Source organism: Lynx rufus, unplaced genomic scaffold (assembly GCF_022079265.1).
Source record: "Lynx rufus isolate CCGP_SWC_20201006 ecotype Redwood Valley unplaced genomic scaffold, mLynRuf1.p SCAF_4, whole genome shotgun sequence".
Classification (NCBI taxonomy): Eukaryota; Metazoa; Chordata; class Mammalia; order Carnivora; family Felidae; genus Lynx; species Lynx rufus.
This window is the reverse complement of record NW_025814856.1, coordinates 11,013,185-11,037,819: the sequence shown is the minus strand read 5'-3', so window position 1 is coordinate 11,037,819 and position 24,635 is coordinate 11,013,185. Positions and strand designations below refer to the sequence as shown.

General features: G+C 51.1%; 1 protein-coding gene across 1 annotated transcript; it reads left to right on the top strand.

The window, feature by feature from the left end:
* The first annotated feature begins 6,664 nt into the window (after window positions 1–6,664).
* On the top strand, window positions 6,665–23,167 carry LOC124522909 (cytochrome P450 4F3-like). The gene is made up of 12 exons (XM_047094594.1): window positions 6,665–6,856; window positions 11,068–11,212; window positions 12,827–12,880; window positions 12,975–13,102; window positions 14,552–14,673; window positions 15,381–15,651; window positions 15,983–16,049; window positions 16,239–16,368; window positions 21,908–22,041; window positions 22,138–22,202; window positions 22,387–22,469; window positions 22,861–23,167. The coding sequence occupies exons 1-12, from the start codon at window positions 6,665–6,667 to the stop codon at window positions 23,036–23,038; spliced, it is 1,569 nt and encodes a 522-aa protein (XP_046950550.1). The 3' UTR covers window positions 23,039–23,167.
* The last annotated feature ends 1,468 nt before the right edge of the window (window positions 23,168–24,635 follow it).

Here is a 24,635-nt window from a genome sequence, read left to right as displayed (position 1 = left end):
AAACCGTGGAGGCTAGTGCAGCGTCCTGGGGCTAGCATCAGCTGAAAGCCGCCAACACTGCCAGGTTGATGGGGCCAAAGAGTAGCTATTTCTGGAATCCAGGGAGCTTCACTGTCACGGAGAGTGGAGGTAGCCTTCGGCAGAGAATGGACCCCATTTCTCTAATCTCCTCGGATTGCCTGCAGGTGCCCACCACTGACCCAACGCCATATTCTCATTTGACCCCAAGAGGCTGTAGGGAGGTGGCCAGAGACTCCTGTGGTAGCCCAGTGTCTTGAGCTGGGTTGGTGTCCACTCCACATGTCTCCGCAGAGGGGGGGTTCAACAGTTCCTCTGCACCAGGGTGGCTCCCTTGTCTGCTGGCTAAGCAGACATCAGAATGGGAGGGGGGGCAAAATCCTGCGTGTTCCCTTGCACGCCTTTCTGGTTTTGTTTTTGTTTTTCTGTGACGTCCTTGGGGCCCCCCTCCTTGGCTTTTGCATGAGAAATAGCCTTTTACCCTCCAGGGATGATCTCTGTTGATTGCGACCCCCACTGCTGCAGTGGTGGGGGTGGTCTGACTACTTTCCAGAGCTGGCACCACCCCAAAAGTCCTGTGCAGGGGAAGGTGATGCAGCTGTTTTGGGGCCCCAGGACTTTCCTGAAGTTTCCCTTCAGCCTTCTTTTTCCAAAGCCAGCTTTTTGCTCTCCTGGTCCTTATGCCAAGAAGCTGGAAACTCCAGCTTATGGGTCTGGCCCTTGACATGCTTTGGGGGCTGGCTGGGTTTCCTGATCTTTATTACGGCGACTGAAATGGAACAACCGTTTCCAGCTTGAGTTCTGGGCCACATTTCACCACCGTGGATCTCCCTACAGGGCTGGTTCCTGCTTCCCTCACAGATGGATACTGAGTGAAATTGCCTCCATTGTCTTTGTTTACCTCAGCATGTCTGAGGAAGGAAGGAGGAATGACAGAGTTTTCAAGCCATTTGATTACCTCACTCTGTGCCGGGTGTTTACAGTCCTGCTGTGGCTTTAGGAGCAAAGAGCGATCGTTATTCACTGTTCACTCTTCCATGTCACTCAGGTTTCCGCTCAGAGGTCAACTCCACAGGGCAGCCCTCCCCGATCGCCTCCTTGGTCACTTGCTGGTTTCCATTCTGTTAATTTCCTTCACTACCACCCCACCATCTGACTTGGTCTTGTTTCCCATCGGCTTCTCCCATCAGACATGAGCACCACCATCCAGAGACCTTATGTGTTTTGTTCATCCTGGGTCTCGGGTTGAAGCACCATGTCTGGCGTAGAGTCTCTGGTACAGTTTTTGTTGTTGTTGCTGTTGTTGTTGTTGAAGAACAAACTACCTGGGAGGTGTAAGTCCCCCTTTCCATCTTACTGAGGAGGGCATGAAGCACGGAGAGGACAAGTGACTTGTGCAAGGTCACACAGCCAGCGAGGTGCAGGGCTGGGATCCGAACTCTGTTGGGCTGAAACCGGAGCCTGTTCCTTCCCAAAGGCCGAGGAAAGGAAAAGAGAGACTCCAGCCACCAGGCAGCCTCCCTGCTTGGTGTAGAGGGACCCCAGGCTGACTCCTGGGAGAGGTGTCTTCATGGGGTCACAAAAGAAAAACTGCTCACCTGTTCTGTGCACCAACCATGGGCCCCTTCCCCCACTGTGACAATCCTTGTTTCCTCTGAAATTTGTGTTTTCCTGATAAAAATTATAGCAGCACACTGTGGGAGAGAGAAAGCGTGAGACAAGTAGCACGTGAGAAGGACCCAGACTCCACTTGTACTTTGCCCACTTCCACTGTCATGTGTGGATTCTTCTGGAATTTTCTCAGGGCATATGCAAACATGCACACACACAGATCCACACACATATTCAGAAACTTTAGCCGTAGACGAGCTCATTACTCATGCCAATTTTTCATTGAGGTATGATCAGCATATAACATTATAGTAGTTTCAGGTGCACAGCATGACTCCACATGTGCATATATTGCAAAACGATCACCGCGAAAAGTCTAGTGAACACCCATCTCCACAGGTAGCGATAGACTGTTCTTTGTCTCGTGATAAGAGCTTTTAAGATCTACTCTCTTTGCAATTTCAAATATACAATACAGTGCTATTAAATATGGTCACCAAGCTTTGCATTGCATCCCTAGGACTGATTTATTTTATAACCAGTAATTTGTACCTTTAACCTCCTTCACCCATTTCACCCATTCCCTATACCATTCTGGCCACCAGCAGGGTGTTCTCTATTTCTATGAGTTCATTTTCTTAAAGAATACATATAAGTGAGATCATATGGTACTTGTTTTTCTCTGTTTGGTTTATTTCACTTAGGATAATGTCCTCAAGGTCCATCCGTCCTCCCATGTTGTCACAAATGGAAACATTTCCGTCGCATGTCACTTTGAAAGGTCCTTTCCCCTACTCTCCCTGATGGGGTCTGATAGAATGCTTGCATTGCCCTGTGAGGTTTCACCAAGCCCACTTTACAGACATGAAGACTGAGGCTCAGAGGGGTGATAGGCTGTGCCCAAAGCTGGTGACTCACAGAGTGACTGCCACCTCTGGTCTGACACACACTTGTCCACTTCCCGGCTCTGGGTGTGGATGGGGGTTGACGTCTGGAGGGGAGGTCAACCTCTGCCTTTCTGTGTGTGGCTGGGGGCCATTGCATAAGCCAGGCTTGTGTCATTTGGCAGCTGAGACATTCCTTGTTGGATGAGAAACCACTGGGGACGCTCTGATCCTTCTCTGGCTCAGAGCAGAATGTCCACACCTGAGGCTTCCTGCCTCAAGAGTCAGGGGGAGCCCCGGGCCAGTAGACTCTGCCTTCTTGATCCCTGGGGGTTGTGGGTTGGGGGATGGGGGTTGACCTCTGTGGCAGTCAACCTCTGCCTTTCTGTGTCTGGCTGCGGGCCATTGCCCAGAGGCCCTGTGGGGTTTTAGTCCTTGGTATGGCTCATCAAAGTTCACCACCTACTTATAGCTTCCGTATGGGGCCGGATTTTGCCAGCTGCCTTGGCCTTGGTCACTTGTGTGATCTTGCATGTGTGTGCTCTTAGCCCCCGTGTCAAAAGAACAACAAGCCACCTGCCTTTTTGTGCAGCATGGGTATCCTGCCCCACGCTTGCCCCTGGTGACGCTCCCTCTTCCTCCAGGTCTCTGCTCGCCCTGATGCCAGGCTGAAGGTGCGACCCTCCCCTCGGCTCGCCCCTTATCATGGTCTGTTATGTTCTTGATCATTTACTGCATCACCGCCCGTCTGCCCACCAGATGCGAGGCCCTTGACAGTGGAGTCTGTGTTCACTGCTGCATCCCCGGTGCCTAAAATTGTGTGCCCCCCACACAACAGATGGTCAGTAGACACGTGGTTGTGTGAACAACTCCTGGAGATTTAGATTTCTTTTCTCCTTACGTTATGACTGAAACAAAACAAGATAAAACTGGGAAGCCGAGAAGTGAAGCCTTTCCCCTCCCCACTTTCTCTGCAGAACCTGGACTCAGAGGTCTTAAAGCAACATTTCTTAAAGCTTGAAGGCATGTACACTTTTCCTGAGGATCTACTTAGACGCAGTTGGGAGTCAATATTTCTGGGCCGGGGTGCGAGGTTCTGAATGTCCCGCAAGCTCTCAGGTGATGCCTACAGTGGAGGTCTGAGGACCACACTGAGTCACCGATCCTTAGAACTCATGGCTGCAAACCTTTCTTTCATCCCCAGATATGTAATGAGCACGTACTATGTTCTAGGCTCTGCTGCCGTCTGTGCTGTCATATTCACCTCATTAGCTGTGGGGCTGTAGCAAGTTGCCTCACCTGTCTCAATCTCTGGTTCCTCCTCTGTCAAAACGGGCTCGTGAATTGTGGGGCTGTTGGAAAATTGCACCACAACAACAGCAGCGAGAACAGTGAGTGGCATGTACTAAGCCCGCCCTTCTTCTGTCCTATGTGTTTTACGTGCGTCGGCTTTTAAAATTATTCCTGCTATCTTAGGAGGTGGCGCTAACGAAATGCCCATCTGCAGAGGGGAAGGAGCGTGGCTGAGTGGGTCAGGGCGCCTAGTGGGAAGGTGGGGCTGCCCCGGTGCCCAGGCCGGCTCCACCGGCTATGTGACTTGGGAGAGCTGTACAATAGGGAGAAAATCGTGGATAATGTATCTACAGGGCTTAAAATGGGATCGTGGCTCATGTGGACAAATGCCATTCCTGCTGTAGCTGCCTGCCCATTCCGGGCACAAAGTAGGTGCACAGTGAGCTGAGCCACTCTAGGCACTGGGTGCTCTTTCTCTTGTGTGTCCAGGATTCTGCCTGGATCATTGTACTCTGACCTTGCCTCCAGGCCCTGATATGGATTGGCCTGCCAGCAGGGGAGGGCTGCCTCCATGGAGGGGGCAAAAATCTGGGGGTGGGGTGGGAAAAGGGTGCTACCCACCCCACGGAGGGCTTCAGGACCAGCCACCTGGACCCCCTGGCCGGAGGGAGAGGGAGGTTTGGGGTCTTCACAGCACTCTGCCCGTGTCAGGATGACTCTTGGGCCGTCCCCTGCTCAGTAGCTTTGCCAAGCTTGGCCCGGGCGTGGGAGTGTGGCAGACCTGGGATCCTCCCAGCTCTGCAACTTGGGCAGAGGCTTGCTTTCTCTGAGCCTCAGTTTGCTCTGCTGTTCAATAGGCATCTTCCCTCCTATGGATGTCATCGCCTGGATCTCTCTCTCTCTGATTCCAGGCCACTGGCCCAGAGAGTTGGCAGGGCTCAGGGGGAGAGGGGGCAGAGATGTTGCATTATCTCATTGGCAGAATATCTGGTGCACAATAGGTTTACTTCACATAGAGTACCTGGCACACAGAAGGAGCATTTTATGCACAGTACCTGGCACTCAGTGGGCATGCTTAATGTCGAGCACCTGCCACACAGTAGTCAAGGTTTTTGCAGAGTACACAGCAAAGAGTACATGGCACACAGTAGGCATGTTTTATGTAAAGTACTTTGCACAGAGTATGCTTATTTTACGTAAAGCACCTGCCACACAGTAGGAGAGCTCTAAGAGGGCACCGGGCTCACAGTAGGTATACTTTTCATGGAACACCCAACACACAGTAGGTGTGCTTTATGGAGAGCACCTAGCACTTAGTAGGCATGCCTTGTAGAGGGTCCCCAGCACATGTAGGCATGCTTTAGGTCAACACCTGGCATACAGTTGATAGGATTTGTGTCAAACAGAAGGGGCGCACAGTGGGTGTACTTTATACGACGTACCTGGCTTGTGGTAGGCACACTTCATGTATCATTCCCAACACACTGTGGCACACTTTTTGTGGTACCCAGTACATAGTAGGCGCACTTAACAGACAGTCTTCTGCAAACAGTAGGTTTACTTTACGTGGAACGCTGGCACAGAGCAGCACACACTAGTCACGAGCTCTTTCTTGGCCACTTATCTTTTTTGGGGGTCCCTGATCTTTCCTACCTTCCTGTGGAACCGTCTTCTGTCCCCCTCTCAGGCCCTCATCTGACATCCCATTTCCCAGATGGCAAGATTGAGCCTAGAGAGGGCCGGCACAGCCCAAGGTCACAGCCAGGGGGGGGGCTGAACTGCGTGCAGGGTCTCCCAGCTCTGTCTGGGCCCCCCTCCCTCTCCTGGCCTCATGCAGCCTTACCCCCTCACCTCCAGGTGCCTACTTTCCACTGGGCCCTTTACCCCCTGAGTCTGATGAGGGTAAACCCCAGCCAGAAGGGCTTTTTGTTCCTGCCCCCTGTGGTCTTGTGTCAGCCCAGGCCCTAGGCTGCTTGGAGGCCGGGCTTGAACTCCTGCCAGGCTGTGCAGCCCGGAGACCCGAGGCTTCCTGATTCTGCTCTGGGAAATGGTGCATGCCTCTGACCTGCCTCATATGTGGAAGGAGCCCCAGAGATGTTTTGAGACTAGGCTTGGCTGGACCCTGCCCCCATGGCACCTAACTCTCACGTTCAAGCATTTCCCTGCTGTGCCCTGCTGGCCTTGAAAGGGCAGTGGTGGCTGTTAGCTTGGCGCCCAGGAGTCACTTTGCCCATCCCTCCACAGATCCCTCACCCCCACATGGGAGGTGCTGAGTTCTGAGGATCCAATCCCATACTCTCTTTATAACACGGAAGTCCCCTCCCCCACCTACTAGTTGGGCCACGGCCAGGTGGGGAGGAGGTAAGCAGGCAGCAGGAATTGGCTGGTTTAGCCTGGCCACTGCCAGTGTCCCCTAGGTCAGGCGCCAGGGACAAAGACTTTCCAAGAGCGGGGAGAGGAAGCTGTGTGGATAAGCTGCCGTGGTCTGAAGGTACCTGGCTGGGGGGTCTTGATCCTGGGTAGCAAAGGATGCTGCCCAAGGGTGGGGTGGCTCCAGAGAGCCGCTGAGAGCAGTGTGGCAACTGGTGGGTGGTTAGCTATCTCTCTGTGTCTCTGTCTTTCTTTTTCTCCCTCTCACTCACTCTGCCTCTCCCTCTGGAATTGTCTAAGTCCTCCTCCCCTCTCTGAATCACCATTTGCCCAGTGCTGAGCACTCACCATGCCTACCCTTCTCTCTCCCTGCCCCTCCCATCCCGGTGTGGGGGAGGGGCTCTCCCTCTGTTCCTGAAGAGTCCAGAGAGCTCACCCTTGGGCCCATTTCCTCGGCCTCAGGAAAATCTGTCCCCTCTGCCTCCAGGATGCTGAGCCTGTCCTGGTTGGGACTTGGGCAGGTGGCAGCCTCCCCATGGCTGCTCCTGCTGCTGGTGGGGGTCTCCTGGCTCTTGGCCCGCGTCCTGGCCTGGAGCTACAGCTTCTATGACACCTGCTGCCGCCTCCGGTGTTTCCCACAGCCCCCGAAACAGAGCTGGTTTTGGGGTCACCTGGGACTGGTGAGTGTGGGTGGCAGGACGGGCCTGGGGCATCGGGGTGGATGCACTTTCCCAGGGGTGGGGAACTGGGACCTGAGGTGGGGCTGGGGTCTGGGACAGCAGAGAAGGGCTGCAAAGAGCCAAGTTCCCCGGTGTCCCCACAATCTTGCCAGGGGCCACCGTGCACGGTCCGCTCCCTGCCTGGCCCATGTTTGCTGGCCTCAGGCAAACACATCGCCTCTGTGGGGTTTGGCTTCCCCAAAGGAATCAGTTCTGACCTCTGCTCCCCTCTCCCGCCATGGGGTGCTGCTGGGCTGGAGGAGAGCAGTGGGCTGTGCGCCCTTTTCCTCTGCCTCCTTTTTGTGATCTTGCCTTTCACTCCCAAGATACATCAACGGGCCCCATTGCCCAACTGGCATAAAACTTTACCACTTCCCCTTTCAGAAGGAATCACCCTGGCCTTGACCTTTGTGACCAAACCTATTTCACTCAGTGCCGGCATCTCGTCTGCCCGTCTTCACCCACTCCTGCCTGGTTCCCACCCCTGTCATGTTTCCAGGACATGACCATGACCTCATCACCCCCCGGAAGCAATCTGGCCCTGCTGACCATGGCAGCTGCCCAGAACTTGCTTGTCCTCTGGGTTCTCGCACACCACCTGGCCCTGGTCTCCACTTGGCTCTTCCTCACCCCACCTTTCCATGCGGGGAGCCTTCAGGGTCCTAACCCACCCGTCCTCTTCTCTGGCTCCCCAGGCCATTGCCTCACCTGGGGGGGCTCTGACTCCCAAGGGGGCCATCAACTCCCACCACAAAGGAATTATAAGCTTCCAGCTCTCCAGCCCCAGTCTCCCCTGTGGTCCTTTCTGTCTTTAACCCTGGAGAGGTTTTTCTGAAATTTCACTTCTCTTAACACCACTACTCAGCTGAAAACCATTCTGTAAGACTCATCATCATTCTAGAGACAGACCACGTGTTGCCTGGCCAGGCTCTGCTGCCCTCCTGGCCCCGTGCACACCCTGGACCCTCCAAGCTCCTGCTTTCTCTCCTCCACGAGCCAAACCCTTCCTACCTCAGGCCCTTTGCTTGTGCTGCTCCTTTGCCTGGAAGGGCTTCCCTTCCTGTAGCCTCTGGGTCGATCCCTCCTTTTCTGGTTGCATTTTCAGCTCAGGTGTAATTTCTACGAGCCTCCCTTGACTTCCCCCCCTAGACCTTGACCTGTGACTTGGTCCTGCTAACACTCAAACAGTTAATTGTCCAGTTATTTGTTTATTATCTCTCTTTTTCTCTCTCTCACTAGACAGGGGCACTGGGGATAGATTGATATCTGTAATGCCCGGCTCAGGAGCTGACATACAGTTGGCACTTAATAACTGTGTGATAATGTCATGGTGGAGGCCTTGTTCTAGGTTTGGATGAACTTACCATCACCTCCCTTGGTCATCCAATGCCACAGGGACAGGGGCCAGCTGCACCCCGGCCACCCCACAAACCAGCTCATTATACAACAGGATGCCCTAAGCTTGTCCTGAATGTTACCTGATATTCTGGGTGTTGGCAATTTCTCAGCAAGTTATGGAGGTTGCAGGAATGTTATAAAATTACAGTTCCTACACCTCCTATGAGGGCTTGGCCATGGAGGCTGGTCTTGGTCACTCTTCCTTCCTCCAGTCCCACTTGCTGTGTGACCTCAGCTGAGTCACTCTCCCTCTCTGGGCCAATCTCCTCAAATGCCTCAGGGTTCTTAGGGAGCAGGGAACAGTCCCAAAAGTGAAAATGACTTGTATTCACCTCTCTGGAGCACCTGGAAGTATTTGTCAGGCCAGGATGGGGCTTCACGTGGGATCAGAGAGGATGCCTCACTGGGAGGCAAGCCCCCCTCCTTCTCCTTTTGGGGGACGCAGCCTGGGTTTCTTCATTTGTAAAAGGCACGGCTGATGGGGGAGTCCATAGGTTCAGGGGATAGGTTCATATAGTCCATAGGTTCATAGGTAGAGGTAGATAGACAGGTAGACACACAGACAGACAGACAGATGGGATGCACCATGCAAGCTAGCGGGCAGAAGAGGACGTAGGTGGGAGCTGCCCTCCTGACTGATGGGCAGAGCTCACACCTGTGTCCTGGGGTCTGTCAGAGCTGGAAGGTCTGCATACCTTCACCCTCTGGGGAGCGGGGGGCAGCTGTGTGGACTGGCTAGGGCATGACAGGACAGGGGAACAAGCCCCAGTACAAAATGTGAGGCCACCCTGCTGTTCCCGTGGGCACCTCCCTGAGATTGGAACGACTCCCAGGAGAAGAAAGATCTGACTTCTCACGCCAAGGTCGGCCTCTCTGGGGGCAGAGAGCATGTCTTCTCCCTGTGTCCTGGGAGGGACCCTTGGGACATGGAGAGTCTTTCGGGATCCCTCTGTCCCCATGGGAAGGAGCAGGAAGAAACAGAGATCCCCTCCATCTATGCAGAGTCTGTACACACTGACCACTGCAGAGGTTGCAGGGGAACTTGCCGTGGCTCCTTCTGTGGAGGTGATGGCCCCTGTCTTGCTTGTAGGTCCACCCCACAGAGCAGGGCTTGAGGGTCTTAATTCAGCTGGTGGCTGCCTACTCGCCATGTTTATGATCTGCTTGGGCTCCCAGCATTTCTTGCCACCGTGGCATTGCCTGCTCTGTCATCATGCCACAGGTACCCATCTGGAATATGTGGCCATGGGCACTGTGGCAGCATCTGAGGGCCACGTACCCCTCCCTGCCAGGCTTCTGTGAGGTCCCTGTGGATTCCAAGGTCCTTTCTGCTCTTGGGTGACCTTGGTCATTGCTTTCTTCTGGACACTGCTTCAGGAGTGTCCTTGGGGAGGCTCAGTCCCAGGTAATGTCTTGGGGAAACCCCAATCTTGACATGTAGAACTAGAGACACCCTCAATCCTGTGTGGTCAGAGTGGGTCTGACGGAGAGACAGGGGTAAGGGGAACTCAGAGAGGAAGCAAGGCATCTGCTGTTTGGGTAGGCTGGGAGGCTTCTTAGAGAAGGAGTTGTTGGAAGGGGGTCTGGACTGATGGGTAGGAATTTTTTAAGAAAAGAAGAGAAAGTATATACTGTGGAGAGGAATAGTCCACTCAGAGGCCTGTAGGCGACAGAGCAAACACCTGTTTTTTTTAAAGTTAATTTATTTTTTGAGAGAGAGAGAGAGAACATGCATGAGTGGGGGAGGGGCAGAGGGAGAGAGTGGGTGGGAGAGAGAATTCCAAGCAGGCTCCACAGTGTCGGTTCAGCTCTTGAACTCATGAATTGTGATATCATGACCCATGCCAAAATCAAGAATCAGATGCCTAACCAACTGAGCCACCCCACTGCCTTGCGAGCACCAGGGATTTGAGCAACCATGAGTTGAGTGCATAAAGAGCAATGCTGGTGAGAGGCAGGGAGAAGGTGGAGGGGACAGCAGAGACAGCGGGGCTGCAGGACTGTGTGGGGGCAGGGGGTTTATTCTGAGGGTTCTGGGGAGCCATGGAGGGTGTAGAGGTTAGGAGACACAGACATGGGGAGTGGGAGAGATAGAGAGAGAAATAGAGGTGAAGAAAGAGAGGTACAGAGAAAAAGTGAGGGAGTCAGAGAGGACATACAGAGAATGTAAAAGAAACATACACAAACACATATCATCTATCATCTACCAATCCATCTCTCATGTCTTTCCTTTCTCTCTTCATCCATCCACCCAAGCATGAATGCATGCATGCATCCATACGTCTGTCCATCCATCCACCCATCCATCCATCCATCTATCTGTCTGTCCATCTGTCTGTCTGTCTGTTCATGCATCCATCCAACTATCTTCCCATTTATCTGTCATCCCTCTTCTCTCTTTCCCCCTCACTCTCTCTCTCTCCCTATGTATCTATCTCTCTATCATCTATCTATCTCTATCTATCTCTCTATCTCTATCTATCTATCTATCTATCTATCATCATCATGTAGCTCTCCATCATCTAGCAATTATCATCTGGCTGTCTCTCACCTACCTAAGGAAACAGATGAAGATTGTGAGAGTGAAGGGAGAGGGAGAGGCACATAGATAGACACACAAAAAGAGACAAACAGACCAACAAAGGGAAGCTGACTTGGTGAGATGTAGAGGTGTAGACTAATAATGCAGGCAGAAGGGGGGATGCAGTGGGCAGTTGGAAGCTTCTGGGGCTGCTACCTGACCTGGCCTTCCTCCTCCACCCTGCCATCCCCAGGTAAAGAGCAATGAAGAAGGCTTGAGGTTCAGGGAGAGTCTGAGCCACAGCTTCCGTGATGTTCACCTGTGGTGGATGGGGCCCATCTACCCAGTTCTGCGGTTCGTCCACCCTAAATTCGTTGCCCCCCTGCTCCAGGCCCCAGGTATCTCTCGCAGGAGCACCCGACCCAGGCATTCCCTTGTCCCTGTTCCCAGTTCTTCGCACCTCTGGACAGACCAGGTTGAGCAGGGAAGTGGGTAGTATTGATGGAGACCTGCCATTAACCTGCTGGGCGACTCTGGGCAGGTCCCTGGCTCTCTCTGGTTCCCAGTCGTTTTCAATTTTGAGTGGTGGAAATTCAGCAATGTTGGTCTAAGAGAAGAAAGGGAATCTATTGACTGAAAAACTGAAGGAATGTTCTCTTCAGGCATGGTTGGATCCAGTCTTCAAACAGTGCCCTTGAGAATCTGTCTCTCTCTTGTAGTTCTGTGTTCCTCGGTGACAGCTTCACTCTCATGCTGACAAAGATGAGTCTAAGAAGCTCAACACCCATGGAAATGTGAGCTCATTCTCTGCAGACCCAGAAAGAGTTGCAGGATTCTCTTAAATTGGCCTGGCTTGGGTCACAGGGACCAATTGTTCGTCTAGCCAACGCAACTTGATTGTTAAGGGTTAGGGTCATATGTTCAGCTCTGGAACGGAGGATGGAGTGGCATGGCCACCCTCCCTAGCTACTTGGACTGAAGGAGGAAGAGGAGCGAGGTGTTAGTTCCAGAAGGGGATGGATAGGCAGATACCACAGATGTCCATTCACTGGCATCTCTGCTAGGGGGGCATTTCCTGGGTGAGGAAACGGAGGCTCCAGGAGGCTTAAAAACTTCTCAAGGTCACATAGCATGCCGAAGGCTTTCTGTTACTTCTTCTGTGTGTTCTTGGCTGCCCTAACTGCCTCTGGTAGGAGGGACCTTTAGTTGGAAGGGGATTTGGGGTAGGGAGATGGCCAGAGTGTTGTGGGGGAAGATCCACAGAGTGTTGTGGGGAGCTGGTCTAGAGGCACGAGGGAGCAGTGGCAGCTCTTTGTGGTGGGGGGAGCTCAGCATCTGAGGTGGCAACATTGTTTGGTCTCTTAAGGACAGAGGAGCCCCTGAGCCTAAGCACTTGATGATAACTATGGGATGGAAGAGAATCCTGAGAAAGGCTAGGTCACACCTGGGCCATGTCTGGGACATTAGTGGGACCATATTTAAGTCCTGCCAGGGTCCGTCTATGAGACACACTGAGGTCATGTCAGATTGTCTTTGGGTCCATTCAGAGGATGCTGCTTGAGGCCAGTGTGTGTTAGGCATGTTGTTTCGTGTCAGGGCACGTTACCATGTGTTGGGGCCATGTCAGAAGTCCCAGGAGATGTCAGAGGGTTCTGGGACAGGTGTGATGTCCTAGGTCCCTGTAAAGGCATTTCCTGGAGTGCTGATTGGTGCTTGGGTGTTTCGAACATGTTGGACCGGCAAGGAGCCATGTCAAGGCATGTTGGGTGTGTTGTGCCGTATTGTCGGGAGCATCTAAGTACCTATGTGTAGGTCCATGGGCTCTGCCTTTGCTCTGCTGTGTGCTGCAGCCTGGTCTTGTCCCCCCTCACCTCCCCACTCTGCACTATACAATTCCCACTATGGAGGTTGGAGGGGGTATGCATTCCCCTGGCTTGGATCCTCCACCCCCAAACCCAAAGCCCATCCCTGCGTCTTCTCTATGGCCCCTGATGATCTGTGTCTCCTGCCAGCCACCATCGTGCCCAGGGATACGTTTTTCTACAGATTCCTGAGGCCCTGGCTGGGTGAGTAACTGTTAAGTGAAGGAGGTTGGGGACAACCTTGGGGTCTCAGGGGAAAGCACTGCCCTTGCCTACTCCTCGTGGCTGCCTCTACTAGGGGATGGGCTCCTGCTGACTGCTGGTGACAAGTGGAGCCACCACCGTCGTTTGCTGACACCTGCCTTCCACTTTGAAATCTTGAAATCCTATGTGAAGATTTTCAACAAAAGTGCAGACATCATGCATGTGAGTTGAAACCCAGGGCCCCGGCTGGAGCCTGGGGAAAAGGGGAGTGGCCTCGAGACCTGGCCTTGCTAGATCACTTTCGGGCCATTCTATTTCTTCTCCAAGCATCGGTTTCCCCATCTGTCAAGTGAGGATTATAAGCCCTTCTTAAAGGGTGGTCAAGATGATGTAATGGAATCATGGTCCTGGCACATGGTAGGTGCTCAGAAGGTGTTAGCTTCTAATCTGCCTCACTGAAACTCTGTGAAACTTGAGACACTAATGATGAAGATTGTATGGTAGCTCTTTGTTCACTGAACTGCACCTTAAAGCTCATGAGGTTGAAAGGATTTGTGTTTTATTGCTCGCCAAATGATGAGTCTGGAGAATAGTTCTTATTTTGGCTGGAATCACTCACGTGTCTGTGGCCATGGCTGGTTTTGGGAGACAGCTCTGCTTTCCCAGGCTCAGCTCTGCCACATATTTGGGGCTTGGCTAATGGTTGGCTAGTCTAGGATGGCCTTGGTGGGACAACCAGACTCCTGCATTTGTCCCTCATCTTCCAGTAGGCTAGCCTAGGCTTGATCGCATGGTAGACCCTGGGCTCCAAGAGAACAAGCAGAAACATGCAGTACCTCTTGAAGCCTAGTTTCAGAACAGGCAACCAGGACCTCCACCTTCTTCTGTTGGTGGAAGCAAGTCCCACATCCAGCTCCAATTCAAGAGCTGGAGAAGGAGGTGTTACCTCCTAATGGAAGATCTGCCAAACCTCATTGCAAAGGGTGAAGGTACAGGGAGGGATGAAAAAATGGAGACATTTTTGCAGCAGTCGCCTACCTCTATGATAATGATGAAGATGAGGGTGATAGCTAATGGTTACTTAACTCTTGGTGTATATCAGGAACCATGAGATCATGACCTGAGCCCAAGCTGGACACGTAACCGACTGAGCCTCCCCACTGCCCCTCATGCACCAGTTCTATTGCACACGTTGTCTTATTTCATTTCCACAACCATATAAGGTAGAGATGATGATTATTGTCTCATTACAGGTGATGAAACTGAGGCTCAGAGAGGTTAGGGAGCATGCTCCAATCACACAGCTAGCAAGTGAGCTAATAAATGGAGTTGGGATTCCAACCTGGTTTGTCTGACAACAGAGCAAGTCATCTTAACTGTTACTGAAGCTTTGACAGGTGGAGTCCAGAGGGCAGTAGTGAGTTGACCAAGGGCACACAGGGGTGTAGGAAGCAGAGTCAGGATTTGAAGTCAGGTCTCCTGACCCCCAGCTATTGGGTCTTAATAGTAAGAGTTTCTATTCCCACCCAAGCCTGATCCTCCCTGGAGATGGGTGCCTGGGGTGGAGGACCAGGAGCCTGGGTTTGGGGGAGTCCATCCTGGAGATTGCGACTGAGGGGGAGCTCAGGGGAGGTAGGTCCCTGCCCCAGATTTGCCCCTTTGTCTGTCCAGGCCAAGTGGAAGCGCCTAGTCTCAGAGGGCAGCACCCGATTGGACATGTTTGAGCACATCAGCCTCATGACCCTGGACAGTCTGCAGAAATGTGTCTTCAGTTTTGACAGCAATTGCCAGGAGTGAGTGCTTTCTCAGGACCTGGGAACATGAACCGTAGACCCAAGGGAGTAGATGGAGAAGGGAGGGCTGGCCAGGGCGATCAGATGGGACTTCCGGGAGGAGATGGATCAGAGTGAGACAAAGAAGGACAAGGAAGGGAAAGAGAAAGGTAAGGTTTCAGGTAAGCAAAAATGTTTGGTAAAGGCCAACAGGACTAGGATGAATAAAGCATGTGCCACCTTGGGAATGTGATTGGAGGGTTGGCATGCGGTGCTAATCTTCAGGATATTCAAAAGTGAAGCAACAGGCTCTGAGCTTTATTCTGAGGTTTCCAGGGATGGAATGTGGGAGGAGTTTGAGCAGAAGAAGGCCATGGTCAAAGCTGTTCTTGGACATCGGACTCTAGAGAGGTCCACCTGTCACATAGACACAGAATCTGAGGAGGAGGCAGTTTGAATGTGGTGGCAAAAATGGGGCAGATTTGGGGGAAATTAAGTAGAATGGGCAGGGGCAGATACTGTGTAAGACAGAAGAGAGATGAGTGTGATACCCAAGGTCTGCCCAGGGTCTGGGCCATGATTCCATTTACAGACATGGCAGGTGGAGAGAGAAGCATGTCTGGAGGACACTCTGTTTTGCAGGGACATGCTTCTGAGGTTCTGGTTGGAAGGCACTCCTAGGGCCTCATGTGGGTTAAGGAGCTGTTCTCTATGGCCTGACCCTTCAGGAGCCCCAGTGAATATATTGCTGCCATCTTGGAGCTCAGCGCCCTTGTGGTGAAACGACAGAGGCAGATCTTCCTGCACCCGGACTTGCTGTACTACCTCACCCCTGATGGGCGGCGCTTCCGCAGGGCTTGTGACCTGGTGCACAACTTCACAGATGCCATCATCCAGGAGCGGCGCTGCTCCCTCCTTACTGAGGGCTCCCATGACTTCCTCAAGGCCAAGGCTAAGGCCAAGACTTTGGACTTCATTGATGTGCTCCTGCTGGCCAAGGTGGGCTTCCCTGGGATCAGAATTCAAGAGTTACAATGGACCTTGACTTCAAAAGTCAGATGGGAGAACTTGGACTTGACCCAGCGGGTACTGAGGAGCCATGGAAGGTGCTTGAGGAAGGGAGAGACAGGTCAGGGATATGTTTGAGACGTGACTTTGTAGAAGGCTGCTTGGGAAAAGAAAGCTGGAGACAGGGAGACCTGTGGGATAGGGCTCTAGAGATGATGAGGGACGAATCCTGCTTTGTTGATGGAGCCTGAGGGACTGTTTCAGGCGAGACTCAGGTGCCCTCCGAGCCGGTGTGATTCAGGAGGTCGTGCCCTTTCTGCAGGATGAAGATGGGAAGGAACTGTCCCATGAGGATATCCGAGCTGAAGCTGACACCTTCATGTTTGGGGGTAAGCATCCCAGTGTGGGAGTGCAGGGGGTAGGAGTCTGTCCAATCCCAGGTACTTGGCAGGTGGGCCCTGGACCACCCCATCCCACTGCACCTTCCCCATCCTCCCTGAGGGCCCTAACGAAGGGCGCTGTCCGCCCTCTGGTGCTGAACAAGCCCAGAGACCCAAGCCTGTCTGGCTGCCTCTCAGGCCATGACACCACGGCCAGTGGTCTCTCCTGGGTCCTGTACAACCTTGCGAAGCACCCAGAGTATCAGGAGCGCTGTCGGCAGGAGGTGCAAGAGATCCTGAGGGACCGTGAGCCTAAAGAGATTGAATGGTGAGTGCGGGTCCTCATGTCCTGTTCTGGAACCCCTCTCATTGGCTCTGCTCCCCTGCTGGGGAAGGGGAAAGAACTTTTTGTTGATTGTGTCATTGTTGCTTAGAGAGACTAGGAGCAGCACCCAGAGGCAAGGGTATGGTACCCCGCCTGGAGAGCAGGGGAAAGCAAGCTTATGCAACAGAAAGGTTGGAGTGTCCACATTTATTGCCCTGCTTGCTTGCTATGTGACTTGAATAAAACCAATTCCCTTTTCTGAGTGCCACTTTTCTCCTCTGGAAATGGGGGCAGAACAGGTAAGGGAATGTCTCCTCCAAGGGCTGCTTGGAGAACCGTGGCAGTGTGTGTAGAACAGATGCCATCCAGTGTGCGTTCAGTAAATGAACTTCTCTCCCTTGCTTTTCTGCCTGAAGTTACACATTTCCACTAAAGACCCCTGCTCTTAATTTTTGCTCTTATATCTAATTCCCACCTACTATCTATTCCAGGGATTCACAAGTGGTCCTTGAGGGTAAAATCGTTACTCATTGCTTGGTTCAGTAAACATGTCTGCACTGCCGGCCCTTGTCAACTCCATGTCCAGTCCCATTCAAGTCCTACTTGGTCAAGGCTGGATCGTGGAGGAAAGAAGGGGGTGAGGCTGGGTAGCAAAGAAGCAAATATGAATTCAGCCCTCTGGGACTGGGTAGTGGGCAGTGCTCCAGGCCTTACAGACAGCTTGTGCAAAGGCCCCGATGGAGGCATGCAGCGGTGGGCCTGGCGTGTTTGGGAGGAAGTAAACGTGGCTGGATCCTTGTGAAATTTACAGTGTGAAGCATCTGAGAGGCTCCCAGTGAGGCTGGAGCTGGTAGTTGGTAATGGAAGCCCTTCTTGGTCTGCTTTGGAAACCACGTGAAGATTTTCCAAAGGTGTCAGTTCAAGTCCTCTGGGAAGCCAGTATTGGATAAAAGATAAAAGTGTTCAGGGATACTGCTCTCAGGGAGGGAGTCTCACACTGGGCAGAAGTGATCATAAAGTTAGGGGCCCACCATGCTCTCTCAGTGGCTGGGACCTGCCCAAGAGGGTGTGGTCTTGGCTTGAATGCTGCTGCAGAGCCCAGAGACCCTCTAACTGGAGGCTGTCAGCCGACTGCACTCCTTGGAGCTGGACATCACGTTCTTTCTTGAAGGGAGATTCGTGACTAATTTCGGAAGGCAGTGGGGAGCCATGGGAGATGTTTGAGCAGGGGAGAGACAAGTCAGATATTCGAATGAAACATATCTGCAAACTGGAGGGGATGAGGTGGAGCCTGGGGGTCCCAGGGAGATTTGGGGCCAAGGGCTGAAGGATGGGGAGGAGATGTTGGACTGAACAGTTTGGAGGTAGTGCCTTCAACTTCAAGGCAGGGCTCAGTACAGCAGTTGTGTGAAGTGGAGAAGTGTTTGTGTGTGTCTCTCAATTTCAAACACTTAGTGCATTTGGTAACAATTCAAATCGTGCAAAATGCTTTACAATGGATATAATAAGCCTTTGTCTTTTTTCAATCTCGGTTCTTTTGAGATATAGTTGACATAAAATACTGTGTATACAACACAAGGTATACACCACGAGGGTTTGATATACGTATATATTGCAAAATGAGCACAGGGGTAAGTAATTTCCTTACCTCACACAAGCCTCTGCCTTATCCAGCACCCCAATCCCATCCCCACCTTTGATGATCTCTGGTGTGCTTCCAATGATCATCTCTGCCCACACCTATGTGCCCACAGTCTCTCTCATTTTGCGCATAGTCTTTTCTCTCCACAGCTGAGAGAAAACACAGAGCATTCAGGCATGCACACTGACAATATAACTTCAAGATCTTTTCCTTTCCCCTCCAGATGTAAGTTTTGGGAAATTAATTTTGAATTACAAAATCCATAATGGGAAGAAGTCCTTTCTTTTCTTTTCCTTGCACAAAATGCAACACTACGGAGAAGGTTAGGTCCACCTTTGTTGCTGTCTCCCCAAGCCTAATCAATCCCCTGTCTCCCGAGGGGTCTCCAGGGACATCAATTGGTCATATGTCCTTTCAGACTTTTCAGAAGGTCTTGTAGCTATGTATTTCTATAGTTATAATGGTTTTAATAGAAACACACACACACATTTGGTTACTTGTTCTTTTCTCTTTTCTCTCAACAGTTGTTTTCGCCTCCTCTCTAATTGTAAATCGCACACTTTATTCAGCTCACCCCTCTGTTGGGGACGTTTATGTGATGATTTTCAGTGATGACAGATATTGCTGAATTGCTTTTCAGCACCTCTGTACCGATTTTCCCCGCAGTGTTTGAATGGACTAATGATCTGTATTTCCTCCTTTTGATAACTGTGTAGTATTCCATCATATGGATGTACCATAATTATGTAAACATTCCCCTGCCGAGGGCATTTGTATAGTTTGGAGCCTTATGCTGTAATAAACATGATGTACCAAACATCCATGTACACACGGATTTTTGCTCCCATGTGAGGATGTCTCTCCAGAACAAATTTCTGGGTGTGGAATTGTTGAATCAAAGACCATTTGAGTTTTCACAATGTAATCGCTCTTGACAAATCCACTCCTCTAGACAGATTTTGAGAGTGACAATTTTCTCGCATCATTGCTGACAGTGTGCATAATGAAATTCTGAAACTCTTGCCAATCTGGTAGGTGAATATAATACTTCATTGTCCTAATGAGTATCACGTTAAGAATGGGTAAAACTGAGCACGATTTTCTCATGTTTATGAACCATGCATATTTCTTTTTCTGTGAAGCTTCAATTTGCATAATTTGCCCTTTTCACTTTGAGTTTTTTCTGTTTTTCATTTTAAAATGGATTTGTGAGGACTCTTTACATGTAAAGAAACTTAGTTCGTTTTCTGTTATGCAAAAATTCTTTCCTGGATTGACTTTTGACTTTATTTTAGTTTTTGTTCATTTATTTGGAGTCACGTTTATTAACTTTTTTTTATAGCTTCTGTTGTTTTTTTTTTCAATGCTTAGAAAGGCCCTTCCCATTCTAATGCTAAACTGTAAAACTTGTTTGTTTTCTTGTAATGGGTTCATTTATTAAAAATATTTTGTTTATGGGACACCTGGGTGGCTCAGTTGGTTGGACGTCCGACTCTTGATTTTGGCTCAGGTCATGATCTCGTGATTCATGAATTTGAGCCCCACCTTGGACTCTGTGCTGACAGCTCAGAGCCTAGAGCCTGCTTCGGATTCTCTGTCTCCCTCTCCCTCTCTGCCCCTTCCCTGCTCATGCTGTCTCTCTCGCTCAAAAAATAAATAAACATTCAAACAAATTTAAAAATTCACAGATATGTGTTATATCACAGATCTGCTGCTGGTTCTTATCTTTCTCAGAAACATAGCACTATGACTTTGTCAGACATCCGTGGTTCCATGTACATTTAGATTGTTGCTTTGGACTGTCATGTGGAAAGTTCCTCTCTAGTCCCTTGGACCTAAATATCCAGGAGGTTTCCATCTCATGACCACAAGGAACCTCTTGGTGTTCATGTCTTTATCTACCTGTCTGAGAATCTCTCCAGGTCCTAGGCTGAGAGCCAACTTGCTGGGTCATGAAACACACATCGCCTTTCCTTGACCATGCCAATGCCTTGCAGAGTGGTGGCTCCTGTCCATACCTTTACTGTCAGTGAGTGGAGTCCCCCCACCCCGGTGCCTCAGCCGGGCTTTGCCATCACCCTCCTTGTTAATTCTCAACTCCAATACATATGAGGTAACATCCCATTGCTATATAATTTCCATTTCTCTGGTAATCGGCGACTTGGAGCATCTCTTCACGTTTTATTTAGTTATTTCTTTTCAATGGTTATTTATTTAGTTTTGAGAGAGAGCACAAGTGGGGGAGGGGCAGAGAGAGAGGGAGACACAGAATCCAAAGCAGGCTCCAGGCTCCGAGCTCTCAGCACAGAGCCCGACACGGGGCTCGAACTCATGGACCTCGAGATCACGATGTAAACCGAAGTCATATGCTCAAACGGAAGTCATATGCTCAAGCCACCCAGGCGCCCCATCTCTTCATGTTTTAAATCTCTGAGTTTGAGCTCCCATGAATTTCTAGACCATGTCCTTTGTCTACTCTTTTGAGTCGCCTGCCATCTCTCTTGTTGATTGGTAGGAATTCCTTGTCTATTCCAGATATTCTTCTAGATCTATATATTTATTGCAACTATCTTATGTGAATCTCTCATCTGAATGTTAATTGTTCCATAGAATGGAGTGCTTTGTTAAACAGAAATTCTTAATTCTGTGCATGTTTTTTCTTTTCTTTTTTCTTTCCTCTCTTGTTTTTTTCTTTTCTTTCCTTTCTTTCTTTCTTTCATTCTTCCTTTCGTTCTTTCTTTCCTTTCTTTTCCTTTTCTTTTTTTTGTCTTCTGTTTTATGTTTTGGGGCTTTAAGAATTCTTTCCTACTCATAGGTAACAGAGGTGTCTTCTATATTACATCTTCTTTTACCCTTATTTCTTTACCTTTCATGTGTAAGAGAAGACCCCATCTTATATGTGGAGTGCATGATGTTTCAGTTCTTTTGGACTGTGTGTTGGTGAGACTGTGGGGGTGTCTGTGTCTGTGTCTGAACCATCCCTTTTCTGGGGGTGGCGGGGCTTCCTTTACCGGATGCTACGTTTTCACCTATTCATGTACTTATCTCTGAGCTCTCTATGTTGTTCTGTGGGTCTGTTTTCCTGTTCTTGCGACAGTGCTTTGCTGCCTTTTAATTTAATTTAATTTAATTTAATTTAATTTAATTTAATTTTTTAATTATCACCATACGTTTGTAATGGGTCTTAATATCAAGTGAATGGATTCTCTTTCTTTGGTCTTTTAAATCGACATAGATTTTGAACTTTAAGTTTTTTTCGTTCTATTTGTTTTTAGCGTTTATTCATTTTTGAGACAGAGAGAGACAAAGCATGAACCGGGGAGGGTCAGAGAGAGGGAGACACAGATTCTGAAACAGGCTCCAGGCTCTGAGCTGTCAGCACAGAGCCTGACGCGGGCTCGAACTCACGGACTGCGAGATCATGACCTGGGGCGAAGTCGGCCACTTAACCGACTGAGCCACCCAGGCGCCCCGAACTTTAAGTTTTTCAAACTGAATAAGATTGCTAAGCTCCAAAAACACCAACTAGATTTTAATTGCGTGCATTGGATACATTAATTAACTTAGAAACAATCCACACCGTTATATTAGGTATTCCACCTAGGAGGGTGCCTTTTGTTTGTTCAAATAACCTGGTAAGTCCAGCAAAGAGATTTTTTTTTGCTTTTTAAATAAATTGTATAACTTTAGACTTTCTAACTTTTAAAGGTACCGTGTGAATGTTGGGCTTTGTTCAGAAATACTTAAAAATATATTTTTTTAATATTTATTTTTGAGAGAGAGAGAGAGAGAGAACAGGGAGGGGCAGAGAGAGAGAGGGAGACACAGAATCCGGGGAGCAGCTGGAGGTCTGTGGGAGTCTGATTCGATCCCTGGCTAATCGTTAGGGGGCTTCCTTAGGGACGACCTGGCCCTGTTGCCTTTCCTGACCATGTGCATCAAGGAGAGTCTGCGGTTGCACCCCCCGGTCACAGCCATCTCCCGCTGCTGTACCCAGGACGTCGTGCTCCCAGATGGCCGGGTCATCCCCAAAGGTGCCCACAACACCAGGGGGAGGAGCCTCGTGGGCAGGAAGAGGGGCCCATCAGGCAGGGTGAAACCCTTCCTGACTGGCCCCTCCCTTCCCACAGGTGTTGTCTGCCTCCTTAGTATTTTGGGGACCCACCGCAATCCATCCGTGTGGCCAGACCCTGAGGTGCTGCCTCCCCCTCCCTCCCCTCCACCCACCCTCATGCTTGGCCACTTCCCTAGCGGGGCCTAAGGGAGGGCTCAGGGTTTTGACCTGGCAAATCGCTCCCTCCATAAAGGCACACCTGTGTCTCCAAAGCCGGCTGTCCTGGGAAACCCCATCCAACAGTCCCGCCTCTCTCCGCCCCCAGGTATACAATCCTTTCCGCTTTGACCCACAAAACATCAAGGAAAGGTCTTCCCTGGCTTTTATTCCCTTCTCCGCGGGACCCAGGTGAGCGCAGCGGGCATCTGAGGTGGGGATGAGGTGGTGAGGGCAGGGGCCTGGGCCTGAGATCCCAGACGTGGCTGTGGGGGCGGGAGAGGGGGTGTTGAGGATGGTTCTCCTTCTCTCCACTCCTCCAGAGGTTGGGGGTAAAGGCCTGGGCAGTGGGGGGTGGCTGGGTCCAAGGAGGGCTCCACGGTGTGCTCAGAGCCCCTTCCCTCTGTCTGGGAGCTCAAGGCTGAGATCTGAGCCAAGCTCAGGGACCCCTGTATGGGGGTCCCGGGCACGGTTAGTCCCCTCCGGTATCCCTGCGGGCAGGGCTGGCGGTCCCGGGCCAGGTTCGGGGCGCGACGGGACCTGCTGGGGTCCCTGGCGAGTGAGTGCCCACTGCCGCCCGCAGGAACTGCATCGGGCAGACGTTCGCCCTGACCGAGATAAAGGTGGTCCTGGCACTCACGCTGCTGCGCTTTCGGGTCCTGCCCGACAAGGAGGAGCCGCGCAGGAAGCCTGAGATCATCCTGCGCGCTGAGGGCGGGCTTTGGCTGCGGGTGGAGCCGCTGAGCGCGGGCCCCCAGTGACCCGCCAGCTCCCCCTGGCTTGGGATCCACCCCGACCCTACACACGCCCCCTGGCGGATTCCCAGGACTAGACCTGTGTGGTCTCTTCTGCCTGGGCGCCACTGACAGCCAGCAGGGGGCGCTCGGGACTGCGGGAACGCAGTGGGAGGGCGATGGCGAGGGGCGGGGTGGAGGGGAGGCTGGTGTGTGAGCCCAGGACCCTGGCAGCCTTTCCAGCTGACCACGCCCCACCCCGCCATGCTGATTGCGGGTTCTCCCACAGCCCAATAAGGGCTTTTATCCTGTAGGCAATAGGGAGCCATGGGAGGTGTTTGAGTAGGAGAGGGACCACCGTTAAACACTGACTGAGGGGCATGTTTGAAGCCTGGGTCACAGTGGAGAACCCATAGTGCAACTACTCTCTGGCCACTCTGACCTCTGTTCCTATCTAATATACCCAAACTTTTCTTACCCCAGAATCCTTCACTATGTTTCCATGGTCACTATGTTCACTGAAATAAACATCGATGCTTTCTCCTGTGTGTCTGATCATGGCAATCATTGTATCCGGTATCTGGTCTGTTGTTTTGCTAGTTTTCACGGGTAGGGTTAGTGGTCTCGTGTGCCTGTTTATCTTTGCTTGAGTATCCGTTATCATATTTGAAATAACATGTGTAGAATTTGGAGAAGGTAGCTTTCTTTAGGAGGCATTCTTCGAGCCTTGCTGGTCAAGGATGATGTTCAATGGAGTTCAAGGCTTGTGGTGCCAAGATCACTAAGGCAGTTTAAATTCCAGCAGAGGTCACACTTGTAGTCCCCTCTACCAGTGTGTTCACCCCCTGAGCAGTGTAGCTCCTGGAGGCTTCCACCTATGTAAGGAGGATCTTCTTACAAGTTTTCTTTCCCATGTCACTCTAGGCTTTGATTTGTCTCCCCTGGCCGTGAGGCCGTCAAAAGAGTTTCACACTTCCCTGACTCGCTCCAGCGCAAAAGTATAATTCATGCTCCTTAACTCCAGGTTTCTTTTTTCTTTTCTTTTTTTCAATGTTTATTTATTTTTGACAGAGAGAGAGGGAGAGAGAGAGAGAGAGAGAGAGAGAATGAGGGAGGGAGGGTCAGACAGAGGGGGAGACACAGAATCTGAAACAGGCTCCAGGCTCTGAGCTGTCAGCACAGAGCCTGATGCGGGGCTCGAACTCACAGACCATGAGATCATGACCTGAGCCGAAGTCAGATGCTCAACTGACTGAGCCACCCAGGAGCCCCCAGGCTTCTTTTTTCATTTGAGTAGCATCTTTGTTACATTTCCCCCCCACACATTTATTCATTGTTGAGAGAGAGAGAGAGACACAGCACAAGCGGGGGACGGGCAGAGAAAGAGGGAGACAGAATCGGAAGCAGGCTCCAGGCTCTGAGCTGTCAGCAGAGCCCAATGCAGGGCTTGAACTCACGAGCTGTGAGATCATGACTTGAGCGGATGTCGGACGCCCAACTGACTGAGCCACCCAGGTGCCCCTTGAGTGACATCTTTGTAATTCTTTACTGTCTTTTCAGGTCATTTATGCATTTAAGAAATTGGAAAAGGGGGCACCTGGGTGGCTCAGTTGGTTAGGACTCT